Source organism: Gallinula chloropus (assembly GCF_964237585.1).
Source record: "Gallinula chloropus genome assembly, chromosome: 23".
Classification (NCBI taxonomy): Eukaryota; Metazoa; Chordata; class Aves; order Gruiformes; family Rallidae; genus Gallinula; species Gallinula chloropus.
In genome coordinates, this window is record NC_140108.1 from 5,065,442 (window position 1) to 5,083,845 (window position 18,404).

An 18,404-nucleotide genomic window follows, 5' to 3' on the forward strand; every position below is an offset into this window, starting at 1 on the left:
CTGTACAGAGAAGGCCAGAAGTAACATCGCTTTCTCATAGAAGGATACTCAGAGTGTGTTTTCTTCTTGCAGGGAGCAGCAGTAGTGCACTTGGACTTCAGAGCTTAGGACTGTCGGGCCAAGCACCCAGCTCTTCTTCTCTTGATGCTGGAACACTCTCAGACACAACAGCATCAGGTAACTGTTCACTGCAAGGAATCAAGCTTTTTTGATTTTGACCTAAATATCATTTAAAATTTGTTTGTAAATACAGTTTTGAAGAACCAATTATTACTATGGACTTCATGTATTTTTGAGAGCGTATTTATGGCCTCTTCCTGCTTTGATGGACTTTTTATGGGCTTCTGAGGAAGTTATTTCCTCTCCTTAAAATAAAGCAGACAAACCATGTAGTGTATTTCCTTTGTATTTATGAACAATCATTGTTCTTTAAGTAACTTGCATGATTTTCTATTTGATGAGAAGGTTTCCTTCTCAGGGTGTCTCCCCTCCACTGCTTTTAGCAGGCTTAAATTCATGGATGAACCCATCTAAATTCCCTTTTAATTTGTACTTAATTGACACAAAACCCAAAGACAAATATTTGGGGCTTTTCTTTCATAGCATGTGAGTCTTTTGAAGTTCTCTCAAGGCAGTGTTTTTACTTGTAACAGCTCTCTTTATTCTCTTAGCTCCAGCGTCTGACGATGAAGGCAGCACCGCTGCGACGGACGGCTCGACTCTTCGGACTTCCCCTGCGGACCACGGTGGGAGTGTGGGCTCGGAGAGCGGTGGCAGCGCTGTGGACTCCGTAGCTGGTGAGCACAGTGGTAAGTATCTCTTGCTGCACCAGTGCTTCTACATTTGGTTTCTCATACTTCACCAGAGAGGGGTTGGGTAAATCCTTGGCCAAGAAGAAATCTCACTTGAAAGCAGATAATGCCAAAGCGCTGTACACACTGAGTATTTGCTCACTTGTAGTTCTTTAGAAGCATGGAATCTGCAGTAGTGTTTGCTGAAGTGTTTGCTGACCAGTAATAGGAGAATGCAGCACAGCAAGACTGAAAGAATTCACTGGATGGATAAGTTTGGGTGGGATAGAATTAATTTCTCTCTTTTTTTGCTCAGGACTGGTACCCAGGTAAAATAATCACAGACTGACATAAAAACCCAGTATGTCCACTGATAACCAAAGACCCCTTCTCCCTAGAACCATCATTCTAATGCATAGTTCAGACACATCAGTTGCTGTGAAGCAGGCAAGAGGTGTGTTTGGTTGTACTGACATAGTCTTTCCCTTCTTTTCTCTCCCAGTGTCTGGTCGCAGTAGTGCCTATGGGGACACGACAGCTGAGGGACACCCAGCAGGACCAGGCAGCGTCAGCTCAAGCACGGGTGCTATCAGCACTACCACAGGCCAGCAGGAAGGAGATGGTTCAGAAGGGGAAGGGGAGGCAGAAGGAGATGTCCACACCAGCAACAGGCAAGAGGCATTGTTTTCCTGCTCAAGAATAGCTTGCTGGGCTGCAGTGTTATTCTTTGTAGAGAAGTGGACTGTAGGTGCTGAAATCGATGGGGTGTGATTTGTGACTGTCGGACAGTAAAGATTGGAAGTCAGAAATGCAGACTAGAGCAGACTGCCACTGCCCAGTGTGCTCACCATGTGACCTGTTACACAGACCTGAGTGTGTCCCACAGGACTGCTGCCTGTGCAAAGGATGAACAAAATCCTGCTTGAGTTCAGTCAGCAGGAATCACAAACATCTACAGCTTGGGAGCTTTTGAAATGTAACATTAGTAAGAAAGTATGTGCAGGAGTGGTAAGCACTTTGGGAAAGATTGGCATCTTTTTGTTCTGTGGGAGCAGATGCTCAGTTATTTTTACAGTGCAGTTTGTAGCTGGTTTGTAGTATCTGTTTCTAGAGAGCTGAATGCTGCGGGTAGTCAAGTGGTGTGCAGTTCTGAAGGGAATAACTATGTCCCTTGTCAGAGTTGCTCTGCATCTTTGACATCACTTGACTGTGAGGTTTGAGAGATTCCACTCCTGTCAGTGCAGATGTGATGACCTCAGGATTTCCTCATCCTCTGAACTGCTGGGGTAAATTGCAGTGCTCTCTTGATCATCCTACTGGGTCTGAGTTTTCTTGTGATGTGTCTGGGGTCCTTCCCATCTGATTCCTGGCTTCTGACTTCCCAGGCTGCACATGGTCCGACTGATGTTACTGGAGAGGCTGCTGCAGAACTTACCTCAGCTGAGGAACGTTGGAGGAGTCCGGGCCATTCCTTATATGCAGGTGAGCGAGCAGGGCAGGAGTTAAGCCTTAGTCAAACAGCTAATTTCTACTGCTGCTGGGTTTTTATCTGTATGTGCTTTTCCCTTTCTCTTTCCTGCCTGGTCACAGTGTGTAAGTCTTATTTCCAGAGCCTTCAATCACAGTGTTCCTTACCCATAGGGTTTTGCAGAGCTTGTACCCTTTCTCAGTGTGGTGTTTCAGCTGGCTGGTGAGCCTAAGGGTTAAAGTCCTTGAACGCCAACGTGTTTGTGAGGGGCTTTTGGCTTTATACTGAATGTATAAGAGTGTGATAGCACAGGCATAATTTGGGAATGAACATAGATTAATCAGGATAAAATCTGTGTTTATCTTGAAAACACAAAACCTGCCCTTTATTAATTCTCTGACTTCTATTCCCAGGTTATTTTGATGCTCACAACAGACCTAGATGGAGATGATGAGAAAGATAAGGGAGCTTTAGATAACCTCCTGTCCCAGCTGATTGCAGAACTGTGCATGGACAAAAAAGTAAGCTGTAGTATGCACCTGCTTTTGATTTGCTCCTTCTAGACAAGGTTTCTTTCTGTGGAGGAATTAGGTGCTGCATGTTGCTGTGTGGATGTGTTCAAGCAGTTTATTTCTCTTGGCTCACTTCACCTAAGGTAGAAAATCACATGAGTGTAACTCTCACTGTTTCCTGATTCTGGCATCCACAAGTGAGCATGGAAATCTGTTTCACTTGAATTAAACTTAAAATAGACCTGAGCAATAGTGCATAAATGACCCATAGAGCTTCTTACTTCTGTAGTACTGGTCTTTGGTGCTCAGGCCACTGCTTACCCTTATATTGAGGAATTAGTGCTGCTTTTAAAGTACTGCTGCTCAAGCTTAAATAAGAGATGCTTCCATGAGCACCAGAGCTCTGAGATTTAGATGTTTGGATGAGTTCAGCACTGTAAATAAGCAAGCTCTGTCCTTGCAGGATGTGTCTAAGAAAAACGAACGTTCTCCTGTGAATGAAGTGCACTTGGTGGTGATGAGGCTGCTCAGTGTGTTCATGTCCAGAACTAAGTCAGGATCCAAGTCTTCCATTTGTGAGGTAGGTTCTTCAAGTTGCTTTGTCAGGGGGATGATGTGGTTGAGGGTGCTCTTGCTCATCAAAGGTTGTCTGAAACTTGCCAATTGAAATAACTGGTCTAAAAATGAAAGCCAGTTAAAAGTGATTTGGAAAAAAATATGAGGAATCTCTAATATTACTTGATTCTCCTGAAAAAAGATCTTTGCTGAAGCTCAGAATGGAAGAAACCAACAGCTAGATCCACTTGTTCAGTACACACGGTTTCTCACTGAGCTAAGGGCAGCACATTAATGATGTTATTTAAAATGGTCTAGCAGATTTTTTTTCCCCTTGCATCTTACTGGTGCTGAAGGGGTTAAAAGAGGATTTGTAATGTGATTATTGGAAAGCAATATGCTGCTGTGTCAACGTAAAAGTCGCTAAGAGGATTCCTTAGATATTTGTTGCTAAAAGGTACAGTAATAAGGCATAAAAAGCAGTATGTGTGGTGGGAAGGAGATTAATAAAAAAGCATAGAGGTTAAAAAATTTAGTCTGAACTGCATCAAATTTTAATGAGCTTATGAGCTGTGGGGTTTGTTTGGATTTACAGGGCTGCTTTAATAGTTTTATTTACAGTAGCTTTTTCTCCAGCCTTTGTTATTCACTTGAGCTTCCCACAGAAATCAAAGCTCATCGTCTTGCAGAATGCAGGTGGAGCAGTACCTGGGTGGAGCAGAGCCTCTGAGTGGCATCTGCAACAGGGACTCTTTCTCTACCAGGATTCACCCCCAGCTGGCCAAATCCCAGATAAACAAATAGAAATCCCAACTTAAAAAAAAGGGGGGAGGGGGGGGAGAAGAAGGGGAGAAAAAAAAGCCCTAGTGTCTAATCCATAGCAGAGTGGCCTCTGGCACATGTGTCGAGGGGAGATTAGACTTAAGAGGAGATTTTATTTGTTTTCCTTTACTAAGCGCTTGTTCAAAAGAGTCTCTGTAAATATTTGAGTTGCTTTTCATAAACACAAAAACCCCAAAAACCTCAACCTCAAACAAACCCCAAACTTAAAAGCTGCCTGTAAAGTTTCATAAAAACCTGCTCTCCTCCCAGTCAGCAGCTGCTGATTCTCACAGCTCCCCCTGCCCCTCCGACACCCTGGTTCTCAGGTGCTTCAGTAATCCCTCTCTTCTTTGTTTCAGTCTTCCTCCCTCATCTCTAGTGCCACTGCTGCTGCGTTGTTGAGCTCTGGTGCTGTTGACTACTGTCTGCATGTGCTGAAGTCTTTGTTGGAGTACTGGAAAAGCCAACAGAACGATGAGGAGCCTGTAGCTACCAGCCAGCTCCTAAAACCTCACACCACTTCTTCTCCACCCGACATGAGCCCTTTTTTCCTCCGCCAGTATGTGAAGGTGCGTCCTACACTGTTAACTTTACATGACCTGCGTTAAGAGGAGGCCCCATAGAAGCAAGTAAAATCATCTTTCAGAACTGATTTTCACTTAGGGCAATTAAAATCCATTCCCTTAGTGCATAGTTACAACTAGGATTGCCATGAGTTCTCTCGGAGAAGCCCAGCTCACTGGATATATTGATGCACTCCCAAACCAGGCAGTTCTGTGGACCTGCTGTCCTGGTTGAGGTGTTGGTAATATTCCTGGAGGGAAGCTACTCCATTGTGGGACTCCTTTTGCTTGGCAGGCAGAATTTCTGAACCCCCACTACTTACTGGAGCAGGGAAGCCTAGGAGTTGATGTGATGATTTCCACAATAAATCATAGACTTGTTCAACTATCATGGTGTTTTCATGCTAAGGTTCTGCTGGAGTCAGGAGAAAAAAGCCTAGTTAAATGTAAGAATATCTCCTAAGTTGAAAGCAAGTGTATAAAAACGCCTTATTCCTCTAGACCAGCTTATATCATCCTGATAGTTACCATCTTGAAGTCCTCAAGCCAGTTTGTTGGTTTATCATTATTTATCATGTGGGAGCCATTCTTCTGGCTGCAAAGGCTTTGCATTTTAGAAAATCAGAGATGCCAGAGCCTGATGGATTGTTCTTGCTTTCAGGGCCATGCAGCAGATGTTTTTGAGGCCTACACTCAGCTTCTGACAGAGATGGTACTGCGCCTGCCCTATCAGATCAAGAAGATTGCAGACACAAACTCCCGCATCCCACCTCCCATCTTTGATCACTCCTGGTTTTACTTTTTGTCTGAGGTAAGTGAGAATGCAATTCATGTACTGGTTTTAACAGAAATGTTACCTTTCATGGGAGAGATGAGCTGGTGTGTGATGGATCTTAGACCCATCTCTGGTTCTTCTTTTTTTTCCTCCCTCTTTAAAGAAGGTGAACTGTCAAGCTTTGATTTTATTCCTGCTGAATAGGAATTTATAGGAAGGGTATATGTAAAAAATAAGATTGCTCTTTGTACCTCAGTGTTTGCTGCCAGAAGACAGGTAGAAAACCTTCTCTGAAATGGTACAAGATACTATTGTGCTCAGCTCTTGGTACTTAGCACAGAGTACAGTAAGATGCTTGGAGTATATCCTATTAGTTCCTTTGGTTGTATAGTTTCCGGCTTGAGGTAACAAGTTACCTGACATTTGCATCAGTTTGGGGAAGGCTTTCTTAATTTGGCTTGACTAGCTTTGTGTTTGAGGTCATAGAAGATAAAGAATGGCTTTCAGAAGTGATTTCATAGTTTCTTCTGCCTGTGACTTGCTTTTACGAGCAACTTTACCTTAAAGCTGACAGATTCGTGATTGCATCTCCTGTATCTTTAGCTGTTGTAAGAAAACACATCATATTTTTGTTGGCTCAGGTTGCCTGCTGGTGGGTTCACAGTGCTGATGTTGTAGCCTTTTCTTTGTCTAGTACCTGATGATCCAGCAGACTCCGTTCGTGCGCCGCCAAGTCCGCAAGCTTCTGCTCTTCATCTGTGGATCGAAGGATAAATACCGCCAGCTCAGAGACCTTCACACCTTGGACTCTCATGTGCGTGGAATCAAAAAGCTCCTAGAAGAACAAGGCATTTTCCTTCGTGCCAGTGTGGTCACAGCGAGTTCAGGCTCTGCCCTGCAGTACGATACGTTGATCAGCTTGGTAAGGAAAAGTGTGCTGCTGTGCTGGGAACAAGAGTACGTTGCATTTATGTGAGGGGGTCAGCGGTAGAAATACTGACATGGTGTTTGATCCTGTCCTGTTGTGCCTTTCAGATGGAACACTTGAAGGCTTGTGCAGAGATCGCCACCCAGCGAACAGTAAACTGGCAGAAATTCTGCATCAAAGACGACTGTGAGTTGTTTCTCTGGGAGTCTTTGAGGGGGCAGATGGGATGTGTCACGAGTTGTTGTTGGAATCGAGACTTCTCAGATGGGGAAGCTCAGCAGAGAAGGGGACACAGCTGAGAGGTTTGAGTAGGACTGAACTGTTTCCAGGACTAATTATCACAGTGTAACTGTGTCTGCTCCTGAGCTGACAACGCAGTATGGTGTAATGGATGACTTAAGGGAACAGGAGTAGGAGATGTGTGTTCTCTCACTTGCACTGCTGTGGTTCCAGTGTGTAATTTGGGATGAAACACTACACCTTGGAGGTACTCAAATGTTAATGCCTCTGTAGTTAAGGACAGGGAGGTTCTGGGAGTTTGTGGGATGGTCCTTGTGGGTTTTGTTTTGGGATGGGGGTGTTTTTGCTTGTTGTTTTCTTTCATTCGGGGTTCAGTGATTTTTTTCCTTTTCTCCACAGCGGTTCTCTATTTCCTCCTTCAAGTCAGCTTCCTGGTAGATGAAGGAGTGTCACCAGTCCTCCTGCAACTTCTGTCTTGTGCTCTGTGTGGCAGTAAAGTTCTATCTGTGCCTTCATCCGCCGGCTCATCGAGCACCTCTTCCACCTCTGCTCCTGCAGCATCAGGCTCTGGGCAGCCAGCAACACAGAGCAAATCCACTAAAAAGAGCAAGAAAGAAGAAAAGGAAAAGGAACGTGAGGGTGAGCTGCAGCAACAGTAGTAGGGTGGCTTTAGGGATGAAGTGTGCTCCTCTCAGCCTTTCTTACTCTATTTAGAGAGAACTGTTTGCTTCTGGTTGTGATAGTGTTGTGAAAGGATCATGGATTGTGATAGGGGCACTTGGAAGCAACAGCAGCGATTGAGAAGGAGAGGTTTTACCATGAGGAGATTGGAGAGGGACAGAGGTGAAGCACTATGCTTTAAATTGAAATTAAGTGCTGAGTATTTATTAACTAGAGTGGACATTAAGTTGCCTAATGGAAGTTGCCTATCCTAGTGATAGTGTAGCTTCCACCTAACCTGCTTGTCCTGGGATTTAGGAGGTTGAAATGCTCCTGGGGATTAAACCAAGTACTGGAGATGCACACCCAGGTAGCTGTGCTCTGCAATGATTGCGTTCAGACTTGTTGCCTCTGCCTGACTCGTAAGCTATGTTGGAGCCAGGGCTGCTGCTTAATGGATATCCAAAGGCCTGGGAAAGTAATTAAGCTTTCCTATAAAAGTCACAGGCATAAATTCTCTCTTGGCTTTTCTTCAAGGAACCATTTTGGCTTTCTCTGTCAGACAGTTCTGTGTGAGTCTTCTCACTGCCCTACAGTCGATCCTTCTCATTCTACCAGGATATGTAGCACATTTCTCACATCCTGGCTGACAGGCATTCCAGTAGTTTTCTTCTGTTAGTCAGTAGCACTAGGTTATATTTTTGGAAAGAGAAAGGAACATTAAACTTGCTTTGTTGCCTGAAACAGTCATTTGTCCCCATTATCCTCACTCCATGATCTACAAGATAGGAAGCTAGCCTGCCGGTGAGGTACTCCATCCATCTGCTTTCTGATGTCTGTCAGCTGCTTTCTGATGTCTGTCTGTCTTCTGCCACCTAGGTGAGAGTTCAGGCAGTCAGGAAGATCAGCTGTGTACGGCTCTGGTGAACCAGCTGAACAAGTTTGCTGATAAGGAGACCCTCATTCAGTTCCTGCGGTGCTTCTTGCTGGAGTCCAACTCCTCCTCGGTGAGATGGCAGGCCCACTGCCTCGCGCTCCACATCTACAGGTGAGCTGGGAGGGAGGCTGCACCCTGGCTCTTCTTGGCCAGTCTTAGCACAGTTGTGGAGAGGTCTGACTTTGTGTAGGAGTTGCATTCTTGAGCCTCTCTCCTGAGGGATGCTGAAGCTTGCAGATGATTGCATCCCTTTGAATTGCTCGCACTATTTTGCAGTCGTTAGGGCTGGAAGGAGACGTTCTGACTTTGTCTTTCCTGATCAACTTATTATCTACAAAGAGTGTTTTATTTCTGCCTGCAGAATCTGGCTCCTGGGAGTAAGTGTTTGTGGGTAGGTGAATTTCTGAGGCAGATGCAGGCTCCTCCAGTTAAAAAGTTGGGAGGGAAAGGCACGCTTCAAGGTGCTGCACTCCTTTGGAACTATTAATTCATTACAAGACAGCGGCTTTAATTTCAGAGAGCGCAGGAAAACTACTGGTGGCAAGCAGAGATTTAACTCTCCGACCTGATGTATAGCAAGAGAATGGTTTCCAAGTGTAGTGAACCATAGCGTGTCTCTTCCTCTTGAATAAGACAATGTGCCAGGTTCTGTATGTATCTTCACAAGCTGAATTGATTTATAATCCATTCAACAGGAACTCGAACAAGTCTCAGCAGGAATTGCTGTTGGATCTCATGTGGTCAATCTGGCCAGAACTTCCAGCCTATGGAAGAAAGGCTGCTCAGTTTGTAGATCTCCTGGGATACTTCTCTCTGAAGACACAGCAGACTGAGAAAAAGGTATGGTGAATAGGAGGTAGAGCATCCCAGGTCCTGCTGCTTCCTCTGAGTTACGTTAGTGCTTGTTTAAAGCTGGGACAGATTTCTTGTCAAAAGAGCTTCTGGTGACATTTTGTTATTGGTCTCAAAATTAAAATGGTAAAAATGCAGGGACCTTAAAAAATTGGGGAGAGTGGAGTTTTAGGTTTGCTTTGGATGTTTTGGTTGGGCTGTGGGGTTTGTTTTATTCAGAAGAAAACTCACCCTCAGGACTTTCATGGGGAAATACATTTATCTGCTAGCTCTAATTTATAGACTTTTTTTGATGTTTCATCTCCTAGAAATCTTGTGCAACCATGACTTTGAGCAGAGGAAGTGATAGGATTTCTTAGAGAAACGGTGGCCTTCAGAACAAATAACAAATTCCTGTCGGCATGGGGTGTGTGTGTGTGTGTGTGTCTTCTGGGGGACCTGGAATGCCACAAGATGTGAAATTTTTATGTCTTTGTAGTAATGAGTTAAAAAAAACAGTTGAGAAGACAGTGTTTTCCTAATTGTGTTTCAGCTGAAGGAATATTCCCAGAAGGCTGTGGAGATCCTCCGGACTCAAAACCACATCCTTACCAACCACCCCAACTCCAACATATACAAGTGAGTTACTTCTGCCTTTGATCCTTTTCACTAAAGAGCTTTTCAGCAGAGGAGCTGCGATCCCCAGGGGAACACAGAATTCTTCTTACATTCTGGTGGGGGAGGAAGGACCCCTACCGAGGTGGCGTGCTGGCTGCAGCTGGTTTGGGAGAACATCAGAATTCCTTTCTGCCTTCTGAAAAACGTGGCATTCTGTGTGCCACCAGCAGTACTTTGGCTTTTGCTTTTTTGCTTTCATTTTTGGTAAATGTTATGAAACACTGGGAGCGATCAGAGACTCCAGCCCTGCAGAACTGGGATGTTCTCAGGCGTACCGTGGCAGTTAGTAATTAGGCTGAAATGCTGCCTAGTGACAAATGATAATTTTCAGAGTGCTTAACATTCTATAAATAAACCTGGGACTGGGGACTACAAGCAAACTAAAACTGTTCTGATGGAACAGCTTGTGTTTAAAACACCGTGAGGCATGCCAGATTATCTATGTCAGTGTTCTTTCCCTCGTTCCAGCACGCTATCTGGGCTGGTGGAATTTGATGGCTACTACCTAGAGAGCGATCCTTGCCTTGTCTGCAACAATCCAGAGGTTCCCTTCTGTGTAAGTAACTCCTGGTCTTAAACCCTTCCCTGTTACAGGGAACCCAGCTGTTACAGCAGCGCGGTTTGCTGTGTTGCTCAGTGTTTTGGGCTGTTGTCACTCAGGCATTGTGTCCTTGGTTTTGTTTTCTCAGTACATTAAGCTTTCCTCCATTAAAGTGGACACACGGTATACCACCACCCAGCAAGTGGTGAAGCTAATTGGCAGCCACACCATCAGCAAAGTGACAGTGAAGATTGGAGACCTGAAACGAACCAAAATGGTCCGAACCATCAACCTCTATTACAACAACAGGACGGTACAAGCCATAGTGGAGCTGAAAAACAAGTACGTTGGTTCATGTTTTCTGGGTGTGGGTTCACTGAATTTGACATTCTGATTTCTGGTGAGGTCCCTGGCTTCTTGTTTTAGCTAACATTCCCATGCTGGGTGGGATTCTGAATTTCCTACAATAAACTGTTGAAGAAAAGATCCCAATTTCACCTAAATATGCCTCTAAGATACACAAACTTTGTACAGGTTGGGTTTTAAGCACCTAACTTCATTGTTTGGAAACCCAATATTAGTAGAAAGAGCGTCTCCTGGAGAGATTGACTTGGATTTGGACCTTGCAGCGTGTCCAGAAAGGCAGAAAGCATTACCATGACTTGTTTGAAGCCACACACTATAATTAAAATTGGAAGTTGGATGGCCTGACTCTCGGCTGCTGCTTTACCCATGAAAAATGGCTCCTTTTCAATACAGCGCTCAGTCTGGAGCCAGTTCTGCTTATATGCTTCCCCTTCTTACTTCTTGAGATATTCTCACCAGCATCAGATCTCTTTGGCTTAGGGATTAATCTGTGCCTGCCACTTATTGCTTATTTGAAGTCTTAATCCTCTGTGACATCACAAGTGGCTGCTGTGGAGAGGATTATGATGTCACAAAGAGAGGATTCTGACTTCAGGTTGAGAATAAGCAGTGGGAGCAGATGAAATCTTTAGAAATAAATATCCTGTTTTCATGCAAATGTCCTTACTAATAAAAAAATGGAGGTGAAAATCCCTAGAAAATGTCTGTAGAATTAAAGTTTTTCCATGAGGCATCAACAGCTCTTTAATCCTAAACAGTCTCTCTCTATGAAGAGGATAAAGGCTTAAAATGTATTTCTGGCTACATATCATGTCAATACAGAAGCTAAGGAAACGAATCCTAGAACTGCTCTCCATTCATCCCGTTTAAAGTAGATTTGGAGCCGAGACGGTTGCGTTTGGCTTTCTCTTTGTACAGGGGCATGGAGTGTACTTCCCCACTGAAAACCCATCCTCCTTTTTTTCCTTCCCCCTTTTCCCAGGCCAGCTCGTTGGCACAAAGCTAAAAAAGTCCAGCTGACCCCAGGCCAGACGGAGGTGAAGATTGATCTGCCGCTGCCCATTGTGGCTTCCAACCTGATGATTGAATTTGCAGATTTCTATGAGAATTATCAGGCTTCCACAGAGACCCTGCAGTGCCCCCGGTGCAGCGCCTCCGTCCCAGCCAACCCAGGGGTGTGTGGGAACTGTGGTGAGAACGTCTACCAGTGCCACAAGTGCAGGTACGTCATCCTCCTTCCCCCCACCAACGGAGCCAGAGCCAGGGGTTTTACTTGTGCTCTTGCCCAAGTTGGATGTTCAACAAAATTCCCTGCTATTGAAAGACACGATTCTGGTTAATACAACCGCACAATCAAATTAGTCGAGAAGTATAAAACAGGCTTACAGGGATTTAATGTTAATACAGGCTCACAAAGGAAACCTGATTCCACAATGCTGAAAGAACACAGAAGTTTCAGATCGTGCCCTCAGAAGTTTAAAAAAAGAAAATTCCCAGGAGGGAGGTTATTTTTGGCCTGCCTGTTCAAGGGCATGAGGCTGGAGTTCAATTAGACAGTTGCAGGGGGGTTTCCCCACAGGATCCGTGACTTAGCGTGCAGGAGGGACAGAGCTTGCTTGTCTAGTCAGAGCTTTTGTTGTCCTTTGCTCATTCAGAGCAGGGCTCAGGGCGTAATTTACTGTGTGCTATTCAAGCTTTCACTACAGTGTTATAAATCCTTCTCTTTTGTGAGTTTTGTCTCCTTATCTGATATTTCTTCTTCTCTTGTTGTTGTCCCATATTCCTCTCTAATCTTCCCGGGATTCCAGGTGTTTAGCAGAGCCTTTCCATAGATCAGCTGATTACTGGTATAATGAAAGGTTTCCTTATCCCTTCCTGAATTAAGGGAGCTAGAAATCGGTTCGTGTCACGCTACTCCAGGCTGAGTAAGGATAATAAGTATGCTGTAGCTAGTCCCACTGCAACTGGGAGGAGAGAAAGCCATTGAAAGCCTAGACCTTACAAAACAAAATGGTTTCTTTTTATCTGTGTTCTTGCAAAGGGCATGGTGCCCTAGGCTGATGTTCTGCTGGGAATTACTGTAGTTAAAGTGGAATTGTTAGGAACAAATTCACATCTGTTTCTGCTTTTTCCAGCCAGAATGTGGCACTGCTTCTGTAAGGATTTGTGGTGGTTGTTGCCTGATGTGTGGGGTTTGATTCTCCTGTATTTCACTAGTGGCTTCCCCAGGATAGACCTTTTAAGGGCCATCCTTCTCTTTTACCTACTGTGTCCATTCAAGCTTACTTTGCTGCCTCCTTTACCTTGAATACAGCTCAGCTGCATTCTTTGATCTTTCTGGCTTGCCTTTCAGATCCATTAATTATGATGAGAAAGATCCTTTCCTTTGCAATGCCTGTGGGTTCTGTAAATACGCGCGCTTTGACTTCATGTTGTATGCCAAGCCGTGCTGCGCCGTGGATCCCATAGAAAACGAAGAGGATCGAAAGAAGGTGAGACTACTGGCAGATTCATTAATGAAGCACTGGATCTCTTGACCAGATCAACGGTGTAGGGACATCAGAGGTCTGTCTGTCTAGAGAGTAACATGAAAAGCAGTGCTCCTTCAAGGCTTCTCACTGACCAGTGCATTCCTTATTTACTGTCTTGCTCCACCAAGTAAGTCCTTCAAAAGACGTAATTCAGTGGTTTACTTCCAGCCCAGCTACCTAGCACTGCGTCGCTTTGCCTTGCTGAACAAAGGGGTGAGTTTGGGTTGTACTGCCTGCATTACCAGCCCCTCTGAGAAGCCCACTAATGAATGAAGAACCCATCGCACTCCATGGCCTGTCCAAAAGTGATGGCAGAGTGGTTCTCCTGGCAGAAGCAGGGTGCAGGATCGCCACCTATTTTACTTTGCCAGGGAAAGACAAAAGAGGGAGGAGACTTGCACACCAGTGTTCTGTAGAACTAAAAATTGTGTCTGAATATAGATTAAGTGTTCCCTTTTTTTTTATTCTTAGGCAGTAACAAATATCAATGCTCTCCTGGACAAGGCTGACAGAGTGTATCACCAGCTAATGGGACACCGGCCACAGCTGGAAAACCTTCTGTGCAAGGTGAATGAGGCGGCTCCAGAAAAGCCACAGGTAACGAGGGGCGGGTAGAACTTGCCCAGAACTCCAGGCTGGTGAGACACCAGCCTCTATACTGCCAGGAACAACTGAAGGTCCTTGCCCCGATGCTGTTTGGCAGTTAATTATGTGGGTAGCCTCCATATTTGATTCCTTTTTATTTTCCCCTCTGTTCCAGGATGAATCTGGTAGTAGTGGAGGGATAAGTTCTACCTCAGCGAGTGTGAACAGATACATACTCCAGTTAGCCCAGGAGTACTGTGGTGACTGCAAGAACTCTTTTGATGAACTTTCCAAAATCATCCAGGTATGATGTGCTTCGATTTGAATCTGGCTCATGTGTTTTGGCCTGTCACCAGACACAGCAGGTATCACAGATAGAAGATGTTGCCATTCTGCATTTAATGACAATGAACAATAGGTGATGAGCTGTGTGTTTTCAGGGAACTAACAAAACAACTTCTAAGAGCTGTGTTTGCCATTAGTGTTACAGATTTGTGCATTTTCAGCATTAATGTTTCCATTACACTGCACGTAACACAGACAGGCCTTTAAGTGGAGCAGGGAACTGGAAATTAGGCAGATATTTCCAATGGATTTCCCAAGTCTGCCATTGACATGAAGGATTTCAGGCTTTGAGATACTTGGTTTAGAATGTTTCTCCACGAAATACAGGGTGAAATTCACCTGTGAATGGGATTAGCAATTCTGTGCTGCCTCACAGTTCCAAAATTTCCATTTCTCCTTTTCTGTGTTTCCAGAAAGTGTTTGCCTCTCGAAAGGAACTGCTGGAATACGATCTCCAACAGAGAGAGGCAGCAACAAAGTCCTCACGAACCACTGTCCAGCCCACGTTTACAGCCAGCCAGTATCGTGCCTTGTCCGTTTTAGGCTGCGGCCACACATCATCGACTAAATGCTACGGCTGTGCCTCAGCTGTCACTGAACACTGCATAACACTGCTCCGGGCTTTGGCCACCAACTCTGCCATCAGGCATATCCTTGTGTCCCAGGGTCTCATCAGAGAGCTATTTGACTACAACTTGCGCCGAGGCGCAGCCACCATGCGGGAGGAGGTCCGTCAGCTCATGTGCCTTCTGACCAGGTTAGATCTGGTTCGGGATTTGCAGCCCTCTGACTTGCAGTGAACTCTGGGAAGCCACGTGCTTGTGCATGCACGTTCAGAAAGGAGTAGCATTAGAGGGGAGATACATCAGCAAACTGTAGACTAACTGCTTGTACATTAGTTATCAGCTAAGCTGAAATCCCAGGAGCTTTTGGCATTTAGTGTGAGCACAGTGTAATGACATTCTCTTTTTCCTTCTGGAATTAGGGACAATCCAGAGGCCACGCAACAAATGAATGACTTAATCATTGGGAAGGTTTCTGCAGCTCTGAAGGGACACTGGGCAAACCCAGACTTGGTGAGAGACTCCAGTGTTTTCCTGTTGCTTTTTTCTGCTCCTCTGCAACTGCTGGTATATTCTGATCATTGCATCTTCTCTCTTACCACGGTCCATCTGTAATACAGAGGCTGTTGGTGTCTTGGTAGAAATTAAGATAAACATTAAAGGAAAGCAAAGCACAGAATTATGTGATTAGGTATATGCCTGAGCTTCCTCAGGCAGTTCTGTCTGTCTTGACCACTGCTTGCAGCGCTCTCAGGTTGCCAGTGGTCCCCAAACAGGATGGGATTAAATGTACTTAGGCCGATGTGTTTTGAGCTTGTGTTTTTTAAATATCAGAAGGCAAAAAGGATTGCTGTGTCACCAAGACTTCTTAAAGCTTTTGAACGTTGTGTTCCAGGCCAGCAGCCTCCAGTATGAAATGTTGCTGCTCACAGATTCCATCTCGAAGGAAGACAGCTGCTGGGAGCTCCGACTGCGCTGTGGTGAGTTCAGACAACTGGTGGGAAAGCTCTGGGCTAAAATGCTATGTACAGGTCTGTGCACTACAGTGAGATTTTAAAGGAAAGGAATTGAGAGCTTGTGGTCAGGGTTCAAAGTGGAGTTAGCACCTCATAGCTTTGTCTTGGGGTAGTGCATTTGTTGAAATAGGAGTGCTGAGCAGTGCAAGGATGGAGGTGTAAAGGGAAGGACAGCAAGACTCGTGCTGCAATAGAAAATAATCGTTTCCCATCCATGGCTGCGTGTGAATGTGATAGTTTTGCTTGAGGACCTGAGGTCTTACCTGGCTCTGAACCCCAGTAACACGCTGTATAGAGCTGTGGGAGGTGTTCTGCCTGCAGATCTTGCAATGGAATGACAATATCTCTCTGTTTTTCAGCTCTCAGCCTGTTCCTGATGGCTGTGAACATTAAGACTCCGGTGGTTGTTGAAAACATCACCCTCATGTGCCTGCGCATTCTGCAAAAGCTGATCAAGCCGCCTGCTCCAACCAGCAAGAAAAACAAGGTACTGCCTTAGACAGCTGCTGAGCAAAGCAGCTGAAAATCTGCTGATTAAAGTTTGGCCCACTGATCTTAGTGATGAATACCTTAGTGAGGAAGCCAGATCTTGCTTTTCCTGGTCACTGCTACTAGGAAAGTGCGAGTCCTGTGTCCTTTGTCTTTGCAGACTGCAAACTACAGGTACCTGCTTTCCATTTTGTACTGGTTTTTGATGGCTTTGACCACTACTATTCAAACAGGGCTGTGGTTTTTCCCCTTAGGTTTGGAGCATGGGGAAAATAGGTACTTCAAAGCTATGGCTTGGTTATTTTGGGCAGGCTTTTGGTGCTTTCGTCAGCTTTGTAGAATCAAGGACCTAAACATGGTAGAATCAAGGACCTTTGACTCCAATTTTTAAACAGGGAGATACAATTCTGATTAAAAATAATATTGATTGGTTGCTCCTGATTGTCCTTAAGGATACCATTTGCAAAGAAGGTATGTTTCTGCTTTGATGTAGCTGTTGAATAATCACAGGTGGATGTCAGAGGTGGGTTTACTGGTATTTCAGTAGTAAATGGATGGAGGCATCTCTCTTAGCTCACCATTAACAGAAACTGTCTGCCCTGCTGCTGTCCAAGAGCTGCCTTTGCCTGCTCACTGAGCAGTCACAACCAGCCCTTTGCTTAAGGGAGCTGCTCTTAAGGGAACAGGCTGTGGCTTTCTGAGGAGTCACAGAGCTTCTTTGTTTATTAGGACGTGCCTGCTGATGCTCTCACCACTGTGAAGCCTTACAGCAACGAAATCCATGCACAAGCTCAGCTGTGGCTCAAGAGGGACCCCAAAGCATCGTATGAAGCTTGGAAAAAGTGCCTCCCTGCCAGAGGTAGTCCTGTGCTCTTATCTTTTTGTGATTCTGTGAAGGAACATAGATGTCCCTCCAGGTTTAATAAGGAACATACTTCTATAGAGTGGTTTTGGCTTCTGCCCTGTGACGTCTGAGAGCAGCTTCACACTTGGCTGTGTAGTCCTTAGGGATTGTATTGCTGACTTTCCTAAGCTGTATTGCTCAAACCTGGAGCAGAAAATGTACTGTGCCTGGAGATGATCAGGGGAATGTAAAAAATGAAACTTGTTGCTTATTTAAAATTCTATCAGGCAACTGAAAAGCTGATTGAATTCCCTGAGAGGCTGTGGGAATTGCACCTGGCTTGGGAGTGAACATAGTTCCACACAGAAGTGAAAATGGCAGCAGAAAGAAATGAAAAGCTGCTCAGCTTCTCAGCTGGAGGGTTTTTTTGGGGAAAAAAAAAAGGCAGTTTGCAGTTAATAGCTGCTGACAGTTCTTTTGAGCTGTGTTCAATATTGCAGGTGTAGATGCCAATGGGAAATCTCCCAGCAAAGCTGAGCTTCACCAGCTCTACTTGTCAGAAAAATATGTCTGGAAATGGAAACAGTTCATGAGTCGCCGTGGGAAGAGAACTTGCCCGCTGGATCTCAAGCTGGGACACAACAATTGGCTGCGGCAGGTAAATGAGGGTGAAAACTCCAGTGGGACACACTGGATGGCCTTGACTTGAAAATTATTGGCAGTTTTCTGCATTTTATGGGCTTTGCAGGTGATGTTTAATCACCACGGTGTTCCTGTCTTGTCCACTTAGCTGTGTTTTGACTACTGAATTTTCCTGGGTCCTGGGCAGAAGTTTTTCTTCTCACATACATTGTTTAAACATCTCAGTGGTGGGCAGAGTAGATGTTCTCACAGGGCAAGTGTTGGGAAGGATAAGAGGGCGCTGCTACCAGCTGTGCCTTTTCCTGAGACATCACTTGTGTGTCCCTGCACATTAGATGGTACCATCTTCTAATGCTCTTGCCTTAGGTGCTCTTTACTCCTGCCACTCAAGCTGCAAGACAGGCTGCATGTACGATCGTGGAAGCTCTGGCCACCATCCCCAGTCGCAAGCAGCAGGTCCTTGATCTCCTGACGAGGTATTTCCATATTGCCACACTTGGCAGCTCCATTATTATTTTACTTTAATTCCCATGACAATCCCTCCCTTCTTCCAACTTTTCTCACACCTCTCCCTTGGATACCTCTGGTTCCCAGCTCTAGCTTTAGGAAGACCTTTCCTTTCTTTGCTGTCTGGCAATGAGGTATTGCAGTTCTGTGCTTTTTCTGGTGTCGAGCTCTGAGGACAACATTTCCCCTGTCTCTTGGACAGAGTTCACAGAGGG

General features: G+C 45.0%; 1 protein-coding gene across 1 annotated transcript in view; it reads left to right on the forward strand.

Moving 5' to 3' along the window:
• Positions 1–18,404, forward strand: part of UBR4 (ubiquitin protein ligase E3 component n-recognin 4) — a gene marked incomplete at its 5' end in the record, with an annotated part of 76,393 nt that overhangs the window by 38,349 nt on the left and 19,640 nt on the right. Inside the window, 27 exons of the mRNA XM_084274532.1 lie at positions 73–177; positions 672–809; positions 1,294–1,462; positions 2,177–2,273; positions 2,673–2,780; positions 3,235–3,351; positions 4,508–4,717; positions 5,373–5,522; positions 6,181–6,408; positions 6,522–6,600; positions 7,054–7,293; positions 8,194–8,362; positions 8,947–9,091; positions 9,636–9,721; positions 10,229–10,316; positions 10,450–10,643; positions 11,650–11,889; positions 13,021–13,159; positions 13,670–13,795; positions 13,959–14,087; positions 14,542–14,885; positions 15,114–15,204; positions 15,587–15,671; positions 16,067–16,194; positions 16,926–17,055; positions 17,541–17,698; positions 18,049–18,158. Of these exons, the coding sequence (XP_084130658.1) occupies positions 73–177; positions 672–809; positions 1,294–1,462; positions 2,177–2,273; positions 2,673–2,780; positions 3,235–3,351; positions 4,508–4,717; positions 5,373–5,522; positions 6,181–6,408; positions 6,522–6,600; positions 7,054–7,293; positions 8,194–8,362; positions 8,947–9,091; positions 9,636–9,721; positions 10,229–10,316; positions 10,450–10,643; positions 11,650–11,889; positions 13,021–13,159; positions 13,670–13,795; positions 13,959–14,087; positions 14,542–14,885; positions 15,114–15,204; positions 15,587–15,671; positions 16,067–16,194; positions 16,926–17,055; positions 17,541–17,698; positions 18,049–18,158 (4,003 nt within the window). The remainder of the gene's footprint in view (positions 1–72; positions 178–671; positions 810–1,293; positions 1,463–2,176; positions 2,274–2,672; positions 2,781–3,234; positions 3,352–4,507; positions 4,718–5,372; positions 5,523–6,180; positions 6,409–6,521; positions 6,601–7,053; positions 7,294–8,193; positions 8,363–8,946; positions 9,092–9,635; positions 9,722–10,228; positions 10,317–10,449; positions 10,644–11,649; positions 11,890–13,020; positions 13,160–13,669; positions 13,796–13,958; positions 14,088–14,541; positions 14,886–15,113; positions 15,205–15,586; positions 15,672–16,066; positions 16,195–16,925; positions 17,056–17,540; positions 17,699–18,048; positions 18,159–18,404) is intronic.